Here is a 24,518-nt window from a genome sequence, read left to right as displayed (position 1 = left end):
GAACCCACCTTTTAGTTCCCGAGGCCTGAACGTAGAATGGTTCCAGTGATACCGCAGATTATCAGGTAAAATCGCGACCCACTCATTAGCATATCAGCGCGTTTACATTAAGCGATTAGCAGCTATTTACAAATGAGTGGATATATTCTCAAAGCTGCTGATGACTTAGTACTTGTTAGGTTGGATATACGACTCGTATTATAATGAAGGGATCATGATACGATATGGTATGATATGGTACAATAAAGGGATTGATCACATATTTCTTGTCCAAGCATTAAACATTCATTGCTTGATAATATATTCTGAAGTTTAACATTAAAGGCAAAGATAACATTAGTGGTATAAGTTATTAAATGATACACTACATCAATACTTAAGTCGCCTCTAAATACTTGTTAGTTTTGTTCCAAAAATTACTACTACTTCTACATTGGCCATTGCTGGTCTTATAATTTTTCAAAAAGGACATTTGTTACATTTCCTCAGGTGAAACATACATGTATATACAACGTATGTAGACTCGTCGATCCAAGTCATTTACTTAGTAATGAGGTTAGAATTTTATATAGCACAGTGTTTGAATTTTTTTATCCAGAGTTATCAAGTTCAAACTTTATTACTAACATTCATACAATGCGTTTTATCCAAATTTATATCATAAACCACAGGCCTCTTCATGGCACTGTCCAAAACATACCCGCCATATTGTGTTGCTTCAGGAATATGTGCTTTGGCTTGTGAGAATGGTTTAATCCAATGACAATGTTATACATGTCTTACTTTCCTACATTAATCAGACTCAACTAATGTGTGTATAAAGTTTCTCTGTGCATTCCTTATAATTTAAGTGATCTAAGAATTGTTTATGCATTCCTTAAGATGTGCCAGACAAAGAATGAATATTCAGCAAATACACATGATGAGTAATGCCTTATTACTATTGACTGGGCTAAACTGTCATGCTTTGAAAAAGAATGAAACCAACATAAAAACATCCGTCAGAGCAGAAAGACTTGAGAAGTAAAGTTGAATGGTGTGAATAAATGCAGAAAAATAGACCTTGAATTGGAAATAGTAGTGAAAGATTCACATAAATTAAACAACAAAATAGTCTGAAAAAATAAATGCTGTAAGTATAAACTTGAAACACAATAACACAGGAATGAAAAAACCTGCAAAAAACTATATGCATATGAACAGAATAATATGGTATTAAGTAGCTAGTATACATGTAGAATAGAGGGGGTAGGAGTAAAGGGGAGGGGGGGTCGAGAGTGCCATATCTGCTTACAATTGGACATGAATTATAACTAGTACATGTAGTCAATGCATGTTAATTAACATAAATTAATTTATGTTCATTACTTGATGTTTTGTTATTGATATTAATTCAGCACTATAAACTGCACTACTGCATATGCGTAGCTGGTGTTATCGATAACTTGAGTTTCCGCAATGATCACCCAAATTCTGCAGTTCATACAATGCGCCCCCCTTTTACAATAAATTTAGCTTGCAGACAGACAAATGGATACAATTTCTTCGTTTTGTAACATGATCGATCTAAGAGTGACTGTTTTTGTCAACAGCCTGAACATAAATACTTTAAAATTTGTAAGAACTGGATGATCATTGCAGATAGTATTACTCACCTTCAGTAAATACTGGCTTGTTATCATTGATGTCCAATACTGTTATTGACACAGTAGCAGTATCATTGTCCGTGGTAATGTCTCTATCTGTTACAGATACCTGTCAACATGAATGAAGGCACTGTGTTCAATCCAAAATATTAATACCTTAAATACCACCAGATAAATATCTATCACACATACAATCACTTACAAAAAAAATCCTACAGGATCCTATAGGGCAATCCTACGGACAGTATAAACATGGAAATGACAACTGAGCTTACCACTTCAATTAGTTTTGTTTTTTTGTTTTTTTGGTTTATTTTGCTATTTGTGAATGTAACGTAATCAACTTATTTACTCGCACCCTCATTCCAGGAATGAACAAGATACATTCAAAACAGTTCTAAAAGGTATATATACTATATATATACAGTTAATAAAGGCTCACCGAGAGACTGAATGACTGGTGGTTGTTATCAGGATCTCTATCTATATTACCAATAACACTGATGACACCATCGACAGGATGAATAGTAAAGATATCATTGTCATTGCCAGCACTAATCCAGTACAGAAAATCTGCCGACTTGTCAGTCAAGTCTGGATCATCAGCTTTCACTGTTAATATTGATGTTTGCAAGTCTAATTCTTCATCAATGGATATGGTGTAAGTGGAGTTCTCAAACTGTGGAGCTTCATCATTGATATCCTGAAGGATGAAAAAAAAAAAAAAAATCAGTTAATCTGAGTTCACTGCCAAACTTGATTTTACAATACATGGCAGTGGAGAATAGAAGATTGACCAATTCGGTTGTTCTTCATGTTTCCAAGGTAACCATCAATCTATTACTGGAAACCTGGAAACCTTTGCTCAGTGAAAAGAATTATTTTTGCTTATTTTGCTGGAAAACAAAAAACGGTAAGTAGTGGCTAAAGTAGTGACTAAAATGCCTTCTTAACGAAAATTTCTAGCTTTACAGTATTTTGTATATACAGATATTAACATAACTTTACTTACCACAACATTAACAGTGATATTTGCAGTGTTGTTAGTTATTCCACTGCCAACACTATAGGGCTGTATATTGTATGCAGTCACTTCCAGTATAAACTGTGAGTTGCCTCCACTGTCTACATCAATAGGATTTATGACACTGATTTCACCAGTTGAAGCATCAATATCAAAATAATTGTCATTGTTACCAGCACTTATTGCATACTCTGTCTCATCATTTGGTGAAATGTCTTCATCGGTAGACTGTTATTGATAAAATTATATAAATTAAATGACTTTTACTACATATTAATCAATAAGTATTTTCATAACTTATCGTTTTCATACAGCCTTCAGTGCTAATTGGAATAGATTGTGTCATATGGTATGGACTAGTGACTGTTATAACACACCGCATACTCGAAGTCATGATTGGTCAATGCGACGTCACATGTTATGGACCATTCTCACGCTGTTCCATGATAAATGATGTAACAGGCACTAATGAATGGAACTAGTACATAGAGACTAGTTCCATCGATTTAGTGCCTCATGATGACGTCATCTATGCACGCAAATACAGACAACATTTTCATTTCATTTTAATTTTGAAAATCCATGAACCCAAATGTAGAAAGTAAATCATCCGGTCCATTTCACTTTTTCCGTGCTCAAATAATGTTTCTAAAAATACTACTACTGATGGTTCAACAAGTAAGAAAGCAACAGCTAAAACAACAGAAAGATTTTACCTGTACTGCGACAACGACACCAGTTGCTTGATTCTCATTAATACTACCAACAGCATCAGATACTATAGGTGGATTATCATTAACATCTAATATATTGACTGTCACTTGTACAGTCGTCTGGCGATATGACGTTGCCATGTCCCGTGCTATGACGTCGATTTCATAACTGGCTTGTGTTTCACGATCTAAGGCAACACTTGTGCTTATGTCACCACTGTTGTTGATTGCAAAGACTCTAAAGATGTCAAATAAAAGGAAGACAGTATCACAAGATAAGCAGGGATATTATCAAAGGGTTTGACAGGGACCAATGCTGGTTTGAACATGGTATGAAGGAAAGAAAGTTTGCTATCCAAGTGATAAAACTAGATCATAAACTCTAAGCACCACATTCCCGCACTTATTAATCACAATTTACCCTACAAGAAATCATAATGTTGGAAACCTTAAAGAAAGAACTAAACAGAAAGAACTCAGTCCAGTTTACTGTGTTAAAGGTGATTCAAAATGCTCCATACCACAATCTTGAAAAATATTCTTGAGTGAAGAAATTCATCCAAGCTATCTATTCAAAATTGCATGATAAGTGAGAAAAAAGAGTTAACATTGGCAACCAGCAGCCGACCTGAGCAGCCATGAACCTGCAGTTATACTGGATTATGACGTCATAGAGGGTACCATTTCATTTAGTATAGCAAGCAAAGTGTTAATATGTTGTAAAACAGTTATTGTCCCTAGTCTGTATTTGTCACTGTAATATTTTCAATTGTCATATTACTACACTTTTTATCTGTTAGCAGTGTCTTTGTCTCTTATTCCCTTTTTAAAAAAGTAATATAAACTTTGTAATTTGATCAGTACACCGCAATGTTTGGAAATAAACTATTATTATTATACTACCATTATCTATGTTAGAATGTTAAAAGTACACAGGTGTGGAACAGTTACTGTAAGTATGATCATTTCTGTCTGAATGGCTGCTCTTTTGCTAAAAAAAAGCAAAATTTAACAGTACAGGGCATTTCAATAATCAAAATTCAACGTTGATACCCAATCTCTCTAATCAAAAAATATTATATGGTCACATGTTCCTGTGAATAAAAAAATTGAAAATCCAAATTGTACTTACGTGTCATAAGGTGAAAGAATCAAATATGTAACACCTCCATTGGTTCCCTCATCAACATCTGATGCCTTTGAGAAGAAAAAACATCCTATTTTAATTCATGACTATCAAAAAATGACATTATAGTTAGACAACCTATGGTATCTGAGGTAGCATTTGAATCAGATTCAATTTGGAGTTCTCATATTATCGCTATCTTATCAATCTTACAGAAGAGATAATCCTCACTGTTAATCAGGACCAACTTTTTTATAGATCTACCAGACTGTTTTTTCTTTCCAATTAAATGTTAATCCCCATCCAACAAGAGCCTATCTAAGAACTCCATTCAGAAAAATCTGACCAAACTCTTTAGTTAGCATTTAGCTTGCAGTTCACAGAAATTAATTTCTTTCTGGCCATTTATGCAACTTGTAGACTCAAGCCCTGTCACTGTCATTTGTTTCTGAGTGGTTAAAGTCCTTGGGTAAGATTTAAACTACAATTGTGCCTCAGTCAACCCAGCTGTATAATTAGGGACCTGGTAGGATAGAGGTTGCAATGTGAATGCTTTAATCCTACGCCTTTTCAGATTGATAGTGGCTGCAATGGTTTGGATGCTCTCCATGGAGTTAAAACATAAAGGGCTGTTAAGTCATTATGCTGCTATGTAGATCGTACCTCTCAGGAGAACTGAGCTGCATTTTAAATACTTATTATTATTTCTATTATCATACTTACAGTAACTGTTCCAACAGTCTGTCCAGCTACCTGCTCTTCGGTCGCTGTAAATGTATAAGTGTCTGGATCAAAAACTGGACTGTTATCATTGGCATCTTCTACTGTAATCATTAATACTGTTTCAGCTTCCTGCAAATGTAAAAAAAATATCATTTAGAAAATATAACTATCATTTTCTGAGCAAGTTCTATCAATTGTAATTGATTTTCAATATCAAATGCAATTATTTTTGTAGTCCATAGTGCAATAATTATTAGTTAAAAGTGGACTTTTCCCAAGAAATGTACAAAACAATGAACTGTCTTAAAGTGTCTAATTATCTTATCTTGCTCTGTCTTGAATTTGGGCAGAAAATATGGATTATGCATGCCTACCCTGTTCATTCTACGTCACAACAACCTGTGTCTACGTCAGTGGTTCTACAGTGCTCAAAATGCAAATCAAAATGTTCAAATTGCCATATATTTCCTGATTGTTTATGAAGAGTTATAATTATATTAGTCTCCAATAATTTTCTTCATTCAGCTAGAAATACTGGTAACCTAAGGGTTTGTCACTACTTGTCTAGCAACTCATAGTGACAAGGCCCCTTAGGTCACTCATATTTTCTTGGCTGAACAAAGAAAAATATTGGGAATGATATATAATATTATCATATGCAGAGAACAAGGAAAGAACTACGGTATATGTGTACTTACTAGTTGTCCATCAGATGCTGTCACATTTAAATTGTAACTTTTTGTAGTTTCATAGTCCAAAACAACGGCAGTTCTAACTATACCGCTATAATAAAAAATACAAATTATAAATTTACTGAACATATTCAAATTTCTTTAAAATGTCCATAACAGTTAGAAATAATTCATGGTAGTTTGAATTTGGTGGCAAATGTTATACATGAAGGATAATGGAACAGTAAAACCATGTTGATTCCCACTTTTATGATATTAGAATTAAAATCTTTGAGTACACGCAACAGAAATGGTACATTAAAGGGGAAATGCCACTCCAGGAAATAACGTTTTTTCATAAACTTTGGGTTCTGGAGAGTCATTTAAAATCTTTTAAAATAGAAATGACAACAAATGTACCTCAAGTTAATTACTATTGCAGGATATAACTTACCTGTTAATATCAATGCTGAAAGTAGATGTATCACTAAGACTGTATGTCAATGTATCACTATCTGAATCGGTTGCCTAAATATTGAAAAATAAAAATGAATAAAAAGTTATGAGATGTCAATTTTCATTTGAAAAGATAGTACACTAAATAACCATGACATAAAAAAGATAATGACAATGTCATGTAACAATTACAGTACAACAACGGCCTTTAAAAGTGGTAGAATGGACCTCAGATATACATTTTTTTAAACTTTCTGCTGTTTCTTTGTTCAAGGAAACTCAAACCTATTCTCAGTTGAGGTCACCATGCAAATTGTTTGAATAAAGGTCAAATTGATAATCAAAGTTTAGTCATTTTAGAATCCAATATGGCCACCGAATACTGTGATAACTCTATGGGAAAATAGAATCCAATATGGCCACTGAATACTGTGATAACTCTATGCCATTTTAGAATCCAATATGGCCACCGAATACTGTGATAACTCTATGCTATTTTAGAATCCAATATGGCCACCGAATACTGTGATAACTCTATGGGAAAATAGAATCCAATATGGCCACTGAATACTGTGATAACTCTATGCCATTTTAGAATCCAATATGGCCACCGAATACTGTGATAACTCTATGCTATTTTAGAATCCAATATGGCCACTGAATACTGTGATAACTCTATGGGAAAATAGAATCCAATATGGCCACTGAATACTGTGATAACTCTATGGGAAAATAGAATCCAATATGGCCACTGAATACTGTGATAACTCTATGCCATTTTAGAATCCAATATGGCCACCGAATACTGTGATAACTCTATGGGAAATTAAAAGATTGATGATTTCTGGAAAAACAAAATGGTGAACCCTCAAATTTCTTTTATTATTTAAAAGGACCATGAACAAGCTTTCATGTTGCAAAATTTGGAGAGATTTTTAAGAACTCTGATTTGCAGTGAAATTTGTCATCGAGACAATGTCAATGTCGTATATTTTACCTTCATTCCTTATATCACATATTTCAATCTTTGTAAAGTATGAATTCATTACCTGTACTTGGAATACTGAGGAGCCAGTAACTACAGCTTCGCTTACACTAGCAGTGTAAGAGTTCTCAGCAAAACTTGGTGGTTCATCGTCCACATCAAGTATACTTATAACAACAGTAGCAATCCCTGCCCTAGACATACACGGAGCAGTAACAAGAGAGAGACATTAATGCCAACTAATTTAACCATTGTGTGAACAAGATCTGTAGTAGATGGATTAAAATGTTGAATTCATTTTGAATTTACCCTTCCAAATTAACTATATTTTACTGTCATATCAAAAGAATTATGTAATTATCGTAAGCCAGGTTGAACGCAATCTTAAAAGAATATGGATTTTTATACCCTAGTCGTTCTCTGTCATGACAATTAGCATCTACATCATGTTCTGTGGTGCAGGAAATATGAGTCAAAATATTTCAAATTGACACTAAATTATTTCCATGTTTTTCATAAATTATCCCTGAGGAAGTTTAATTATATAATTCCCCAATATTTTTGTTTATTCAGCCAGAAAATACTTGTGAACTAAGGATTTTGTCACCAATCATCGACAGACTCGTAGTGACAAGGTCCCTTGTATTTTCACTAGATGTATGAAAAAAAATTGGGGGAAATTACATAATTATTCCCTTTGTCTATCTGTTACATACTGACTTCATTTCAAAAACAAAGATAATATATGTAAAAATTTATCAATCAATTTTAATGTATATACATTTTATAAATATATCACATATTTAACACAGCTAACAAAAATACATAAAATACATATTCAATGCATACTAACAAACAATCATGCAAACAATATTTCAGGTATAAAAGAAGCTGAAAAAGAAATCGTTGTACAGGTCCAAAGATATCAAAGGGATAGGTCTTTAGTATGTGCACAAAATATGTGTTAAAAATCAAATTTTGATGGTGGATTAATTGCAAACGAATCAGTGTGTGCAACTCATTCACAGCTACATTTTGGTCTAAATGACTAAATAATGTGCAGTGTAATTTGAACACTTTTGACAGGCATTAAAAAAAAGTGCATTTCAATATTTCCATGTACACTAATCTTCTTAGTTCTGTAACTTCTACAATCTATCCATTGTTACACACTACTTGCATTATTTTGATATACAGTAACATGTACTTGGTTTGTATCCCTCTTGGGCTAATAATATTCATCAGAACCATCAAATATGATTTTGCGATATCAAAGCATTTTTTTTGGAAAATGGACTCACTATGGTGAGATTATCTATCAGTTACTACAATAATATACATGTACATTGTACCTTGCAGAATTACCGTTTCATTTTTTTACACTTCAGGCCCACATATTAAAATCATCCAATGAAAATGATTCATTACTTTTCGATATAATGTATTGAGATATTCTTTTATTTCAGCTGTTGTACCCACAAACAAGTTAATAATACATTATTATACACTTAGGAATATGAGACATAACAAATATGGACCTTGCAAATAATACATCAATGTGGATCATGCAATAGTCATTGTCGGGTATGCAGAAATATATGAAAAAAAATCAACAAATTGACACAAATAAATAATTTGCGTGGTTTTCAAAGACAGGAACACCGTGCTTTGGACTAGTTAATCAGATGGTGCTATATACAATGCTGTAACAATAGCACTCAATACAAGTACCTTGGTGTATAGACAATAAAACCCATTATATTGTCTATGATTGGTGTTTCCATAGTTGTGCTCATCTCACTCCTACAACATCAACAACATCAAATGATACTTATAACATTTATCAGCACCAAATAAAACTTTCCGTCATAGTAAAACATTTGCAGTATGTTTTATGATTCCAGGATGATGCAAACAGTTCCACATCTATCAGGAATTTTAGGATCTTTGAGATTCATATCCTAATTCCAAAACACGACCCCAGAAATACATTTTAATATGATAGTACATTTGTATACAATGTGCATGCAATTGAAAAGAAGTGTTATCTTAGAACCTACTTGTGTGCAACACTCACCTTGGTGCTAGCCCACGATCAGTAGCAGCTATGGTGATAACATAACTACCAACTAAATCAGCATTTAGCAGCGATGGATTTTTGACAGATAAAACTCCAGTATCCAAGTCAATAGCAAATATCTCTTCATCATCACTTACAATTGTAAAATTAATTGCACTATTCATTTCTCCAATGTCATCATCAGTTGCTGATATCTGGAGAAGAAAATTACATTTCATTAGTGCATAAAAAAATGAGTTCACCCAACCATCCTGTCTTATTTTAGAATTCGACCAAATCCTAAGACTTCTTCTTCTTCCATTATAAGGATCAACTTCATAAATGAAGGCTCAGACCCAGGAAATGTCGAGAAGGTGATTATGTATCTTATGGAACATTATAAGACGGGCGATATGACGTCTTTCATCTAGTGTTTTCCACTCTAGTGGAATCATGTATACTCAGGCAATTTAACAACAACATGCTTATCATAAACACCCCCACCTCCCTGTGAGTGAGTGCCTTGTTCCTACATCTGACACAATATGAGTTACAAAGCTCAACTACTGAGTGAATTTTAATACTCAACCAATGACAACATGTAATGCACTGAAACATCCGGGTGCAATACCTCAGAATGCTCTGTTTCGAAAAGAGCTCAGGCTCAAGTCCAGATAACGATGTTATTCTTATTGTTTGGTGGTTCTCTTTGTTTCAATTTCGAATGTGGAGTGTTACATTGTAAGATGGATTCTGGTTGGCTTCACATATTGAAGTATGAGATTTTTACTTGAACTCTGTGTCTGATGTAGGTACAAGGTGCTCACAGGACTGTGGTAAAGACATACATTTTTGTTTGGTATTTTGTAAGCTTTAGACTTAAATGCACCATCCAGTAGATTGTCTGTGATTCTCTCTGACTCAGAGGAACCATTCTTGATCAACTGTGTTATTTAGTTTGCTAGCAAGGAAATTCATTTATCTTTGTAAACTGAAAGAAAAGTTGCCATACTTTGGGGAGTTTATATACCATGCTAAAAGATTTTTTCACCATGCATCACTTTTTATCACAATGTAGAAATATTCCAGTTGGAGTTAGCTAGCAAAATGTATTATCCAAAATGTTATGTTTATTGACAGCAAATCATACCAATATAAACTATTTTTATAAAAGTATGGTGGATTGCAGTACAATCTTACCTGGGTTGTCATAGTGACAAGCTCATTCACAGTTGCATTTTCGTAAACAGACCCGGAGTAAAATGGCTGGCTGAACACTGGACTTTCATCATTGACATCTTCAATCTTGATGTAAATTGTTGATATATTGCTTTCGCGTTCCTCTGCTGTAAGAGTTTCTTTGGCATACACCTGTAATGAAACATACAAATATCAGAAATACTTGAAGTGTGCATATTAATATTTTGGTGATAAACTGTAAACATTTCATAGAGTTGAATAATTTCATTCCATTTGTGGCGTTCTCAACAAACAATAATAAATAACATATCAGATATGATATTGAAAGCATCTGATATTTTTACTGCACTGTTGATTAATGAAACAGTGACTAAATGTTGTTATACTAAACATTTCAAATAAGAGCATTCCAGTGCTACAATACAACTAACAGTGATATTACATAAAGAGATAAAGGCACCATCACTTAAATTCTTTGTTTACCATCCACATGTGGCTAGATTTGTTGGTAGATTTAGAAAAGACAAACACATTTCGTTTTGCTGACAATTTTCACTGAGGGCTATATTTTATACAATTGTAAATGGACAAATCATACAGTTATCTTCAGAATAACTACACATATCTCTAAATAGTTAAACAAACTTTGAATTTTGACATTTGTATTTCACCAGTGTAGTAGATTTAGGTACAAACAGAAAATGAACCAACAGAAAAGTGAATTTTACATGACATGCTAGCATTGTGTTTTTTTCTGTGTTTGTTTGTTTCCCTGTCTGCCTGGTAGGTTTTTTGGGAAATTCAAGGACAACAAACAAAGTACTTAATTGAGGGAGCTTAATATTGTACAGTAGAGAAAATGTGAAAATAAAATAATGAAAATGTTGAATTTTTTTCTGGTGTATACTTACAGTAACATTGTAATATTCACGACCATGATCTGCATCTAAACCTGATGTATCTTTGACTGTGATTCTACCAAAGTGAAATGGACCAGCTGTAGTTGTCTTAATTTCAAAAATGTCAGCAGGAGTGATAACAAATTCATACACAGCATTGTCACCCTGAAAAGAAACACATTTAGGACTGAATGAATCTTACAGACTGGAAAACAAGAACTTTAGAATTTATTGAAAATAATTGACCACGGCCTAAATTATGAGTTCTGTGAGGAAGTACCCAACTATGGAGGGGGGATATAAGCTATGACCTTGCATGGAATAGCAAAGCCCATATATGGAATATAAACATTTCTTTAGATGCACAATACAGGATATTGTAGTATTAACATAATACAGTAATTGCTTCCACCTCTGTAACAAAGGTTGCCAAACTGACCTCATCCCTGTCAATTGCTTCCACCTCTGTAACAAAGGTTGCCAAACTGACCTCATCCCTGTCAATTGCTTCCACCTCTGTAACAAAGATTGCCAAACTTACCTCATCCCTGTCAATTGCTTCCACCTCTGTAACAAAGGTTGCCAAACTTACCTCATCCCTGTCAATTGCTTCCACCTCTGTAACAAAGGTTGCCAAACTTACCTCATCCCTGTCAATTGCTTCCACTTCTGTAACAAGGATGGCCAAACTCACCTCATCCCTGTCAATTGCTTCCACCTCTGTAACAAAGGTTGCCAAACTTACCTCATCCCTGTCAATTGCTTCCACTTCTGTAACAAGGATGGCCAAACTCACCTCATCCCTGTCAATTGCTTCCACCTCTGTAACAAAGGTTCCAGGTGGAGCGTCTTCTGTTAAAAATGCATTATATGATTCTTGAAGCATCTCTGGAGCATTGTCATTAATATCCAATACTTTGATTTGTACCAATACAAAATTATATCGATATCTTGGCTTGTCTTCTTGTGCAGCCTGAAAACAAACAATTTTCATTGATAGTATATGATTCTTACCACTTGATGAGTTATCCAAAGTTTCTACATAAACAGTAATAAAGTGGGTAGTTCTCATTAAATTGTACATTCATAAGTCAATCTTTCTCAACGTCAACAGAATAAGACAGCTTAAGAAAAGAAAGAATTCACACACTTCTATCAATACACCATACTCATGCCATTTTACTACTAGGCAGCATATTACATTCACATTTAGCAATAATACCACAGGGGTCAGGGAGCATGTAACTGATTGATTGATTGATTTATTGATTGATTTATTATTTGGTTGAATGATTGATCGATTGAATGATCAATTTTTTGTGGTGAAATAAAACTTATTTTGCATGTGATATTGATCAACAGGCTCATTGATTTTTGTGATGATAGAAAACTTTTCTTCTTCTTTTCCTGGCTACTTTTTTGTCTTTCAGCTGTACATAATTCTCTCTTTATTGACTAAATAAAGAGTGGTAAGGAGAGACGGGAAGGGTGTTGGAAATACAGGCAGAATGTGAGCATTATCACATGTAGAAAAGTGGAATTTCATAAAGCTCAATATCCAGAGTGATTCATTGTTCTTTTTCTGGCGTTATATCGACCTAATGGCAAATGTAAATATGAGTTTTGAAGAGAAGACGAAGTTGAATGATGGGAGGGGCAGTGGAGAGTATACCCAGGCAATATGAAGAGAGGAGAGACAGACACATATTTCTGGGCATGTGGATCTAGCGAGAGGGCATGTCATGATATGTTACAATGTGAGGACACATACAAACAGTTATCACTTTCTCAATATACCGGTATTTCATTAACAAATTTTTTGATTTCTGAATGAATTCAGAAAATTGACTCATTGGCTGCACCCGTACATGTAGTCCACAGTTTAGCAAAAGGGAGGAGACTTTAACACTGCAATTTATTCCTACATTAGCCAAAAGTTTCCTGGTATGAAATGTTTTCGCACTCACCCTAATTCTTACTAATATGTTCTCGCCATCTGCATCCTGTTCTCTATCTATGCTATGTAGAACACCTACTTGTCCTGTGGTTCGGTTGATTCGGAAGAACTCATATTCAGAAAGTGTGTCGTCTAGTAAATCATCAGGATCTAGGAAAACAAGGAAAACAAAGACATCAAATAAAGATGGGCTTGCACAAATAAACAGTTATTACTATTTCTTACTAGAAATTTACATTATTACTGTAACTCTGTCGGTATTATAATAGCAATAACACAGGTAGGAAAAAGCAACATTTTGTAAGTTACGAGAATGAATGTTCATCAACTTTGGGTTTATACTTAGTTATAGGAAATTTCTGCTCACAGAGTAAAAATATTCTACACTCTTAAAGATCCTGATGAGACATCAGGATTCGCTTCGAAATATTTTGACTATGTGAGTAGAAATTTCATTACAAAGTACGAACCCAGATCCCAGGAATATTTATTCTCGGATAAATAGCTACAGTTTTATTAATAATATACTTACTTGCAAAGCTAAACACGATGGGTTGATTCAACGTATCAGGATCATATGCATGAATAGCTGGTGTTATATTGAGTGGTAAATGTTCCTGTTCTTCAGTAATAGTGGCTGTGTACTGTGTACTTGTAAAAACGGGATTCTGATCATCTCCATCTGTGACATTGATGTATAAATATGTGGTACCAGTCCTCTGTGGAATTCCAGCATCCTACAAACAAAAACAGAATCACAGATATAAGGGTTGGATATACAATAACTTTTCAATAACAATAACTCTTCTTCCACTTTTGATTGAGAAATAGAAAAGCTTTGAACATAATCAGTTGTCGTTCTTCAGTGTCTAACAGGATCTGACAGAATGATCCAAATTTGCTGGAGGTATGAAAACGTTGGCTTCAATATATAGCAAATTTGAATCATTCTGTCCATCCAGTTAAACACTGAAGGACAAGTAATTTGTTCGAAACAATTAATTTGTTCAAAACATGTTTGTTTGTCAATCAAAAGTGGAAGAAGAGAACTTGTGTATGAATCTCAGTGCTTCCATGATGAATATACATAGTGTTACAATAACTTTTGTTTTATATACACAGAACACAGTTTGGTTTCATTAAACCCTCTGAAAAGCTGGTTGGTTGGAACTGGAAAACTGGAAGAAATCATTGTGCTTTGTTTTGAAACTTTGTTTGTAGTAGTCATTTTAAGAAAGGAGAAACCAAGAATAGATGGCTTTGTTGTATATATGTACTTCACAGCATTAAAAGCTATGAAAACGTTGTTTTTATTTGTTCATCACAAACTGTTTTATCTAAATTGAGTAATGAAGGTGTCTGTATACGATATATTGCAATGTCTGACATTCTTCAATAAACATGACAGATACTTTGGGTAACTGTCCATCGCCACTCCAGTTATGTATCTCAGAGAATTTCATTCATTTCTACTCTTACATGTTCATTTGCATATATTTTATAGTACATTCATTTGTGGTACACACATGTATATGCTTTTAATAATGTCAAAAGGAGTCCAAGTTATGGGTAGCATCCTAACCAGTGAGTTACTGAAAAGGATAATTTTGTGTCACCGCTGCTCTTTTTCGAAAGATTTGACACAAAATTTAAAGTCTTGGAGAGCTGTTTTCCTAGGTTTCAAACCTATTAATTATTCACTTATGCCAAATTCAGTGACACCTTTAATTGTCCCATTAAAATGTATCACTGGACTTTATACTGAGGTCGACTTACAACATGTAAACTCTGGAGCAATGATGATATTATTGAGTTCATCTTTTGAGTATAGTGAAAGTCTTAAACTAACTAACATATTATATGTGACAGTTTGGGACATGTAATATCTAATATTCCTACATTGTATTTTACAACTAAGTAAGTTCTGAATAACTGTCATGAATTTAGAGAAAAAAAACGTCAACTTACCATGACTAGGAGAGTGACATTGTAGAATGGATCAGTTTCAAAGTCTAGTGCTTTGATGAGTATAACTTCAGGGGTATTCAATGATTTAAATTCGACATACTCTGCCCCTGAACCCTACAAAGGAAAAGCAAAAAACGTGTAATGCAATGAAATTTCGAAAGGAAATAAAAAGTTTACTAACTTGTACTGTAGCCATTTGTGGGTGAACTTTAGCAAAAAAAATTGCATTGTGTCACATACAATAATTATTTTAAAAGACTTTATAGCTTGTCCAGGAAATTGAAAATTGTAGATATTAACAAATTTTGCAAATATTACAAACAGTTGAGTCATTTACTTACTGTAATACTGTATGTTAGCTTGGTCTTATCACCTTTTATATCTCCATCATCAGCATCAATATCATAGTATATACCAAATCCTGGTGGAGTTAACTGAAAGTTACAAAAACCAGGTACAAATTTATATTGGATGTCAGTTTTCAAATCCACTATTTCTTGCGAGACTTCACAATTTTCGCGATTTTATTATTTTTTTCTTGAATACATTAAAAAAGTTTAGGGCTGGCAGTGAAAAACTAGGTGGGGTCAGGTAACCGGAACCAAAGGATTTTTTTTTTTTTTTTTTGGGGGGGGGGGGGGGGGGGGGGGGGGGCTTCATATTGAATCAAATTGTTAAGTAACTAAATAAACAAAACAGCCTACCTCATTGACTTCCACATAGTATGGTCCATTGACGAAATCTGGATCTATGTCATTGATGTCATACAAAGTTATTACCACTGGAAGAGTCTGAAAATAACAACACGAAATTTGTCAATAAAACTCGCAATACATCACAAAATTGATTTTCAATGTTTACATAATTAGTAATGTTTTTATTTAATTCTAAATTGACACAAAGGAATACACTTAAGAAAATATATAACGAAATATGCATGTCAATTTTGCATATTAATTCAATTCATATAATTTCATTGACTACCATCATCATCACCATCACCACCTTCATCATCGATTGTCATCATTGTCATCATCGTCGTCATCGTCGTCGTCGTCGTCGTCGTCGTCATCATCATCATCATCATCGTTGTCACCATCACCATTATCTTTGTCCTCATCATCAACATCATCATTATCATTTTATTTACCCTTTTAACATACTACTTTATATGCTTTACTAGCTAGTAATCTGTGAAGAAAATATTCTTACCGTTCTAGCATTGGTGTTACTCTGTGGTTTATAACATTTGACATTGAAATACAAATCATCTGGATTGGTTGACTGAAAATATACAATGGATATGACAATGAAACTGTTTGCGAATTATTCAAAATGCTGTGTAAAACTATGGAACATTAAGAGTAACATTCATGTGTCAATCACTGATGAGGTGATGCTGTTGTTTAACTTACCAAAATTGGGTTTATCCTCGCTCAAACTGTTAGTCTGTCTGTCTATTACCATGATAGAGACTCCACTCATTTTTGACTTTGAGTCACACACACACACACACACACACACATATATACACACACACACGTGCGCACACACACATACATACACATACACACATGCACAAACACACATACACACACACACACACGCACACACACATACATACACATACACACATGCACAAACACACACATACATACACACACACACACACACACATGCACGCACACATACACACACATGCACTTGCACACATATATACACATACTGAACCATGCCTAGAGTAATTGAACCTCAGTTTACTTGTGCAAAAATTATTCAAAACAACATGGATCATGACAGATACAAGCAGATGGATATGTGAGGAAATTCAGAGTTCTGTAAAACTAGTAGAACTGTAAAATTACCATAAATGACACATAATTCAATATATTTATTCATGGTAAAACCAAACATACCAGATCAATATCATATGCTTCTTTCCATGTAATGTTCTTGCCATCAAGCTGTACATAAACAAGTGAATCAACAGCGCTTGTAGTATCTTCTAATTCTAGCCGAATACCTGTATCTATATCTCCATCAACAAGCAGGCTCTGAAGCAAAGTGTCTGCAACACCAATAAATATGATTATAACGTATCCGTTTGTCCAGAAATACATGACAATGTACATGATATGTATATTTTACAGTTTGTATTTCTATAGAAAGGAAGCCATCAAGCCAAATTGTAGCTTGTATCTATGTTATCAACTAGCCAATAGTTGATTGGCCAATGCAGTATTTTGGCTCTCAATTTATCTTGCTGAAAATGATAGTTGTGTTTTATGAGTGTGAAAATGGAATCACATTAGTCAGTAAATTGTGAATAATGGCAGTAAATAAAAAGTAGATTTATTTATATAGTCATTTAATAATAATTGAACACAAATGTTCAAAAATAAAATGGCACTCGAAAGTCCAAGTTCTGTGGTATCAATTCCGTTACAAATCAACATAAGCAAAAAACAAAAACCTTTAAATTAACCATTGCTTTGTTCAAGTAACTAGAACCCATGTTTTAGTTAAATTCAAGAAGAAGAAAAATCAGGGGCCACCGGACAATTTTTTGAAATATAGGTCAAAATAATATCAAAATTTTAGAATCCAATATGGCTGCCAAATATTTTCTTAACACTTGAAAAATAACTGATGGCCGACTTCCAATGAAAAAACAAGAACATGAATCCAAAAATGTCTTTTGTTATTTCAAAGGTCTAGGAGCAAGCTTTTATATAGCAAAGTTTGGAGAGATTTTAAGGACTTAGATTTTCAAGGAAGTTGGTCCCTGTGGTATTTATCTACCTTAACAGTTAGGATATGGGGGTGATGTTTTACCTGCTGGTTCTTCTTCGTTAGCTGCAATGAATAAGGTACCTGAATCTAAAGGGGCTTGATCAAAATCACACTCTGAAAAACAAAAACATATAAATACATTAAGGGGTTTTTATAACCAAGTCCATGAATGGAGTATGTATGCTTATAGATCAGCTCCTATAAACCTCAATATTTTCGGTAAAGACTTGTTTTCACTTATTTCACTGGAAAACAAAAACCGCAAAAATCAGTACCACAGTAGTGACTGAAAAACCTTCTTTAGTATTAGTGAAAAATTATTCTTTAGGAAACCAGTTGAAGACCGTAAAATCACAAAATTTTCTAATGGCGAAAATATCTAGGGTTCAGAGAATAAGACTAAATTTGATTTCTAAATTGCAGAAAGAAGTCAAATGAAAATATGCAATATAACAAATCATTATTGTCAATTACCAAAAATTACATTTTAAACGTACACTAGCTGCAACAGGAACAATTTTTGAAACTGTTTTGTGAGAATTAATGACTTATTTGTGATATTGTACACTTTGAACAGTATTAAATCTCCTTGGTAAACATATTTGTGTAGCAGTACACATCAGTGCAATATAGCCAAACAAATTGAATTTTGGGTCCGCATCCAAAAATGCCTACATATGAAATTGTATCATGAAAACTGAATATAGTATATCCAATAGTTTAGGTACACACATGAAAATGCATCTGTTATTCAAATCATATTAAAAATAGGACTTAATAACTTTTCAATGCAAAGTATACCAAAGTAAAAGGACTATAGCGGGTAAATAGGTTTCACACAATTGCAACCTAAAATTTCACGAATACAAAAAAAATGTTTGCTCTCATCTTTATCACAAGAAAAGAATTCACAGAACTCAAATACTGTCAAATGCTATACTTTCAAAATGAAAAGAAAAATTGTTTGAATTTCAAGGATCTAATTGTCATATACATAGGGAGGTATGCATAGTATCTATGAATAAAAAATAGTTTCAAGGATTTTATTTTAGCTGAAAAACTACACCAGCGAAAATGGTGAAAATGAAAATTTAGTATTTCACAGTAAGAGGGCCCTCAATGTAATATATTTCAGTGTCAGACCCTTAAACAAAAGAATTGACATAATGACCATAGAGGGCACTCATCAGGAATATGACAACAGCTACATTCATCTATTGGGAATCATCACAAATTTCACAAATTTCAGAAATTTTCTGCATGTATTATTTCACATCCTTTTATGATACATATTACATCTAAATTTACAAAAAAATGCAAAATTGATTACTTAAAAATAAAAAGGTGAAATTCTGTTCACGAATCAACAGTTGAAACATGGTTTACAAATGAAAAGTTTTAAAAACAACAGCTAAAATAATGAAGAGATTTATTTTCTGTAAAATTATATTCAATACGATGAAACCAACTGCATTACACTCTACAATCTGTAGCTACAAGTCTACTTTCAACATATCTAGGTCGATCTCCACCCACCATCAACAAATACACTTTTAACTGAATATTTTTCTGTGTCAATTGTCAAGCAGGTGTCAGACACCCTCCATTGTTTAAAGTCAGTTATCTGTCATTCAGTCTTTATACCTAGGTTATAATTCTTTGGTGAAGGCAGAAGTTCATCTACATATCAATGACATCCACTATTGTGTAAATATCAAATCTCTATGCTATAGGAATTTCAAGGGAACACTTGACCTCCAACTGTAAGAACGTAAAAGCAAAAAATCACTGTATGTGAAAATCAAGTATTTGTTAAAGCTACAAAAATTACCAATGACACTTCCCACGTGTTAGCTCAGTATTTTGATATGCTTTCCTTTGGTCGTAGGTATAAAACATTATCCTTAAGACCATGTCATGCTCAGTTCAGTTATGTACTCTCTCTGCCATCAGAACTTAATCAGAAAGAATGTAAGAAATAAACGAAAAGTGGGTCTGTTTGTATGTACTATACTACTCAGTTTTTGATGTCTTCATATTTTGTATTTTACTGTGTATGTTTTTCTGTACTGTTGCAAGACAACTTTCCCTGACAATAAAAAGTAAGACAATAAAGTAACAGAATACAATAAATTTAAAAGAAACTGTTTTTATGGCATGACATGCACATGATATCTATCTGAATTACAAAAGTCTCTTAATGATAACAGTCCCCACAAAATTTATGGTACATATCATGAATATAGACAACTTTTTAGATGTCGGAGTTTGCAATGTTTTCTGTTTGAAGCATTTAAAGTATGTCAGTATTGGTTTTTATTGAGATCATATACAACCATGACAGTTGAGAAACAGTTCTGATGAAAACAAGAAGTCTGTCAATAAACAAAATACTGCATATATTTGAAATTCCCAAAATGAAATAATTTTAACTGATTTTATATTTCTATGCAAGTTAAAACTGTGTGGTAGCCATATTGTAGTATAACTTTTCGTTTTCGTTTTAGAAAGCTGTGTCTCATACCTAAGGACTTCATCAGTTTGTGTTAGTATATAGTAATTACTTAAGTCTGCTGATGAAGTCCTTAGTAAAAGGACGAAAACTTTAGACACAGCTTTCCAAAACTGTGTTGGAAATTGAAAAGTTTAGACTACATTAATATAGTTTTATTGAGTTTACACTAATTATGAAGCATATTGTGAAATATCTAAAAGCCCTGTTCAGATATAAGGATTAACATTTCGGTGTGAAAAGACAGTTTTCTGGCAGAGGTATCAAAAAAAAATTGGTCCAGAACAAAAGAATAATCCTATGTAACCTTTCATCACCACTGTTAGAATAAATACGAATGGGAGAACATGGGATTGAAACCCGAACCCATAACATTAGGGTGAACCTATTTTTTTTCTGTTTCTCATTAACCGACCGACCCAAATTTTCAGCTCAGACATATAAAAAAATTATTTTTGCTCGCCCTTAATATTTTGCAGAAAAGCACCTTCTCTGGCAAGAATATGCAAGTGTCTAGACTGTTGATGTCATCTACAGTCATGGCAATGACACCTGTTGGTGGGGCTGAGAACATGCCAGTTGGGTAGAGAAGCTGGGAAAGGCTTTGTTACCGGGGAATCCAATAAAATGAAGATAAAGAGGAAGAAAATACGAAATGTAGAGAATCATGGTTTTTTTGTTTTTTTTACCTTTTTCTTTTAAACAAAATGACTGACCGACCCATAGTTCCCATGAAAAAGTAATGAGAAACATTTTTAAAAATACGGTCACCTTTATGAGACATACATAAGAACATAATATGTGTGTGTGTGTGTGTGTGTGTGTGTGTGTGGATAGGGTCACCTTTACAAGACATACATAGGGACATAATGTGTGTGTGGATAGGGTCACCTTTACAAGACATACATAGGGACATAATGTGTGTGTGGATAGGGTCACCTTTACAAGACATACATAGGGACATAATGTGTGTGTGGATAGGGTCACCTTTACAAGACATACATAGGGACATAATGTGTGTGTGGATAGGGTCACCTTTACAAGACATACATAGGGACATAATGTGTGTGTGGATAGGGTCACCTTTACAAGACATACATAGGGACATAATGTGTGTGTGGATAGGGTCACCTTTACAAGACATACATAGGGACATAATATGTGTGTGTGGATAGGGTCACCTTTACAAGATAAACATAGGGACATAATATGTGTGTGTGGATAGGGTCACCTTTATGAGACATACATAGGGACATAATATGTGTGTGTGGATAGGGTCACCTTTACAAGATAAACATAGGGACATAATATGTGTGTGTGGATAGGGTCACCTTTATGAGACATACATAGGGACATAATATGTGTGTGTGGATAGGGTCACCTTTACAAGATAAACATAGGGACATAATATGTGTGTGTGGATAGGGTCACCTTTACAAGACATATAGGGACATAATATGTGTGTGGATAGGGTTAACTTTACATACATAGGGACATAATATGTGTGTGGATAGGGTCACCTTTACGAGACATACATAGCCTATAGGGACATGATATGTGTGTGGATATAGGTCCCCTTTATGAGACATGATATATTGTGTGTGTGGATGATACAATAAAACATTTAAGGGTGGAGCTGACTAAGCTAGAATATATTGACTCATCTCAGGGTGTACCTCCTTGACCTTTAACCCCAGAACAAAACAAATGACATCACCTGCATACCAACATACCAGTGTCTGACTATGGTATCATTGAAAATAGAAAGTATACGATGTGCAAACAATGTGACTGGATAGCTTTTTATTGACCTACATACTCTGTGTCTGAATACAACATTGGCATTAAACAGAGTAATATATAGTTAAGGTTGAGTGAATAAATCATTATTAATATTTAAAGGTTGCATCACGGCTAATTTCAGCTAACCTTTCTGAAACATCACAGCTAATATTTCAGCTATTAAACCTTTCTGAAACAGCATGTGGTACTAACATGTAAATTTTATCTTAAATCACACAATATTGGTAGATATGACCAACTTCAGATGTGCTGAATCTTTATAAATGTCGGAAAACAAAATACAATATTGTGATATACTACACTGCTACCAAGCCAATTGGCAGTAGACTATAAATTAAAGTGTAACATTTTGAATATATTTTCCAGACTTTCATGACTTTAGTGGTAACAATGTCTTTTATTTACATTCTATTTTCATTTGTAAAGAGTCAGTGTGTCTGTGTTATTTTTGTCTACCAATACTCTATAATCCAAGATAAAAATACAATAGGGAACTTGCAATCCAGACTGAGCATGCTCAGACGCAAAGGACTATGGGATTATCTGAGGTTATCATATTATCTAATCTGGAGCTACCGATAAAATAAATGGTCAGGGTGACTATGAATTGATCATTTGTGGTTACAAACAATATAAAAATATTGTTCATAATACTAATTGATTAGTGTTTATTATCATTTCCCATGATGCAACATTCATCATGGTGGGTTTGCAAGTTCTCTATTGTGACACACACAAACTCTACATGTAGTTCAGCAAGCTTAGATAAAATTGGCTGTATTAATAACAGTATTAAAGGTCACACATCAATGAAAAGGTCATATCAGTATATTAAAAATAGGTCATGTGAGGTCAAATAAAAATGGTGAAGATGATCACTGGACCATGTAAAAATGTTGTTATGATCCCAATAAATGCAATTAGTATTTTATACGCTGTACAAATGACTGTAATTAGTACACATCCATGACACAGACAGGATTATTGATTACTTCAACGTCTAAATGACAACATTTTCTACAGAAAGTACAGAGAAATAGTACAAGTCATATGTACAATGAAACATGCGACTAAATACTGTGAATTAACCTGGAAATTTTCACTGAAGACTTATTATCATTTATTTCACTAAAATGAAAACTCAATGATAAGTAGTGACTAACATGCCTCTTTGCATATAAACAGTGCACCATAAAAATTAGTCTTTTAGAACGTAGTGGAAGACTGTAAAATCTCAAAATGTTCTAGCGATGAAAATATCCAGGCGTAACACTGTGTATATTCACCACATTTATCCCAGAGATGACATTATTTATAAAGCTAGATTATTCAGCCGAAATGTACCTAACAAGAATCTTTTCAAAGGGAAGACATCATAACCATAGTACAGGTGTCTTATTCGGCCCTATGCTAATGTCAACACACTTACGGACTTTGAACAAAAGAAACATGATTTAGCCATTACAGTAATGGTGAGGGCAAACAGGAAATTATATCATGTGTACATGTATACAGTTCTCTGATATGACTGTTACCACTATCAAATGCAAGCAATAGGAGATAGTCCTTTGTGTCTTTCCTTCAGGCATTTTAATCAGCAGATAGAATTTTACATCTTTCCTGGAGGTATTTAATAACAAACAATCAATATATTATGATGACTGGAGACAGTGTCATCCCATTGAGGCATCGATTTTATTACACACAATAAAATATGTATAAACAGATTTACTTAAAATGTATACCCTCTGGATATTCACTTTACAAAGTAAATGCATTCCTTTCCTTCCTTTTTGACCTCTCAGTTTTATTTACTGACGAATATTAATAGGAAATTTACCTCAAAGTGGTCATATGGATGAGGATTTGGTATTTATTTTGGATTTTTAATTTATCAAACAATTTTATCATTGCTTCTTCCTACTTGAAAATTCAATGTGAAACAATATTGACTATTAAAATCTAACTCAACACAATACCGTC

The 24,518-nt window shown here is 33.6% G+C and overlaps 1 protein-coding gene across 1 annotated transcript in view; it reads right to left on the bottom strand.

Moving 5' to 3' along the window:
* Nucleotides 1–24,518, bottom strand: part of LOC144452437 (cadherin-23-like) — a 135,248-nt gene that overhangs the window by 83,045 nt on the left and 27,685 nt on the right. The window contains exons 3-23 of the mRNA XM_078143530.1: nucleotides 18,263–18,334; nucleotides 17,344–17,495; nucleotides 16,640–16,711; nucleotides 16,132–16,218; nucleotides 15,769–15,861; nucleotides 15,428–15,541; nucleotides 13,992–14,196; nucleotides 13,470–13,609; nucleotides 12,299–12,475; nucleotides 11,515–11,667; nucleotides 10,604–10,774; nucleotides 9,422–9,618; nucleotides 7,409–7,538; nucleotides 6,358–6,431; nucleotides 5,931–6,015; nucleotides 5,233–5,361; nucleotides 4,516–4,580; nucleotides 3,387–3,621; nucleotides 2,659–2,898; nucleotides 2,089–2,349; nucleotides 1,656–1,755 (exon numbers count right to left, since the gene is read on the bottom strand). Coding sequence (XP_077999656.1) covers nucleotides 1,656–1,755; nucleotides 2,089–2,349; nucleotides 2,659–2,898; nucleotides 3,387–3,621; nucleotides 4,516–4,580; nucleotides 5,233–5,361; nucleotides 5,931–6,015; nucleotides 6,358–6,431; nucleotides 7,409–7,538; nucleotides 9,422–9,618; nucleotides 10,604–10,774; nucleotides 11,515–11,667; nucleotides 12,299–12,475; nucleotides 13,470–13,609; nucleotides 13,992–14,196; nucleotides 15,428–15,541; nucleotides 15,769–15,861; nucleotides 16,132–16,218; nucleotides 16,640–16,711; nucleotides 17,344–17,495; nucleotides 18,263–18,334 — 2,952 coding nt within the window. The remainder of the gene's footprint in view (nucleotides 1–1,655; nucleotides 1,756–2,088; nucleotides 2,350–2,658; nucleotides 2,899–3,386; nucleotides 3,622–4,515; nucleotides 4,581–5,232; nucleotides 5,362–5,930; nucleotides 6,016–6,357; nucleotides 6,432–7,408; nucleotides 7,539–9,421; nucleotides 9,619–10,603; nucleotides 10,775–11,514; nucleotides 11,668–12,298; nucleotides 12,476–13,469; nucleotides 13,610–13,991; nucleotides 14,197–15,427; nucleotides 15,542–15,768; nucleotides 15,862–16,131; nucleotides 16,219–16,639; nucleotides 16,712–17,343; nucleotides 17,496–18,262; nucleotides 18,335–24,518) is intronic.

The sequence above is a fragment of the Glandiceps talaboti genome, chromosome 22 (assembly GCF_964340395.1).
Source record: "Glandiceps talaboti chromosome 22, keGlaTala1.1, whole genome shotgun sequence".
Classification (NCBI taxonomy): Eukaryota; Metazoa; Hemichordata; class Enteropneusta; family Spengelidae; genus Glandiceps; species Glandiceps talaboti.
This window is presented reverse-complemented; position numbering and strand designations above follow the sequence as displayed.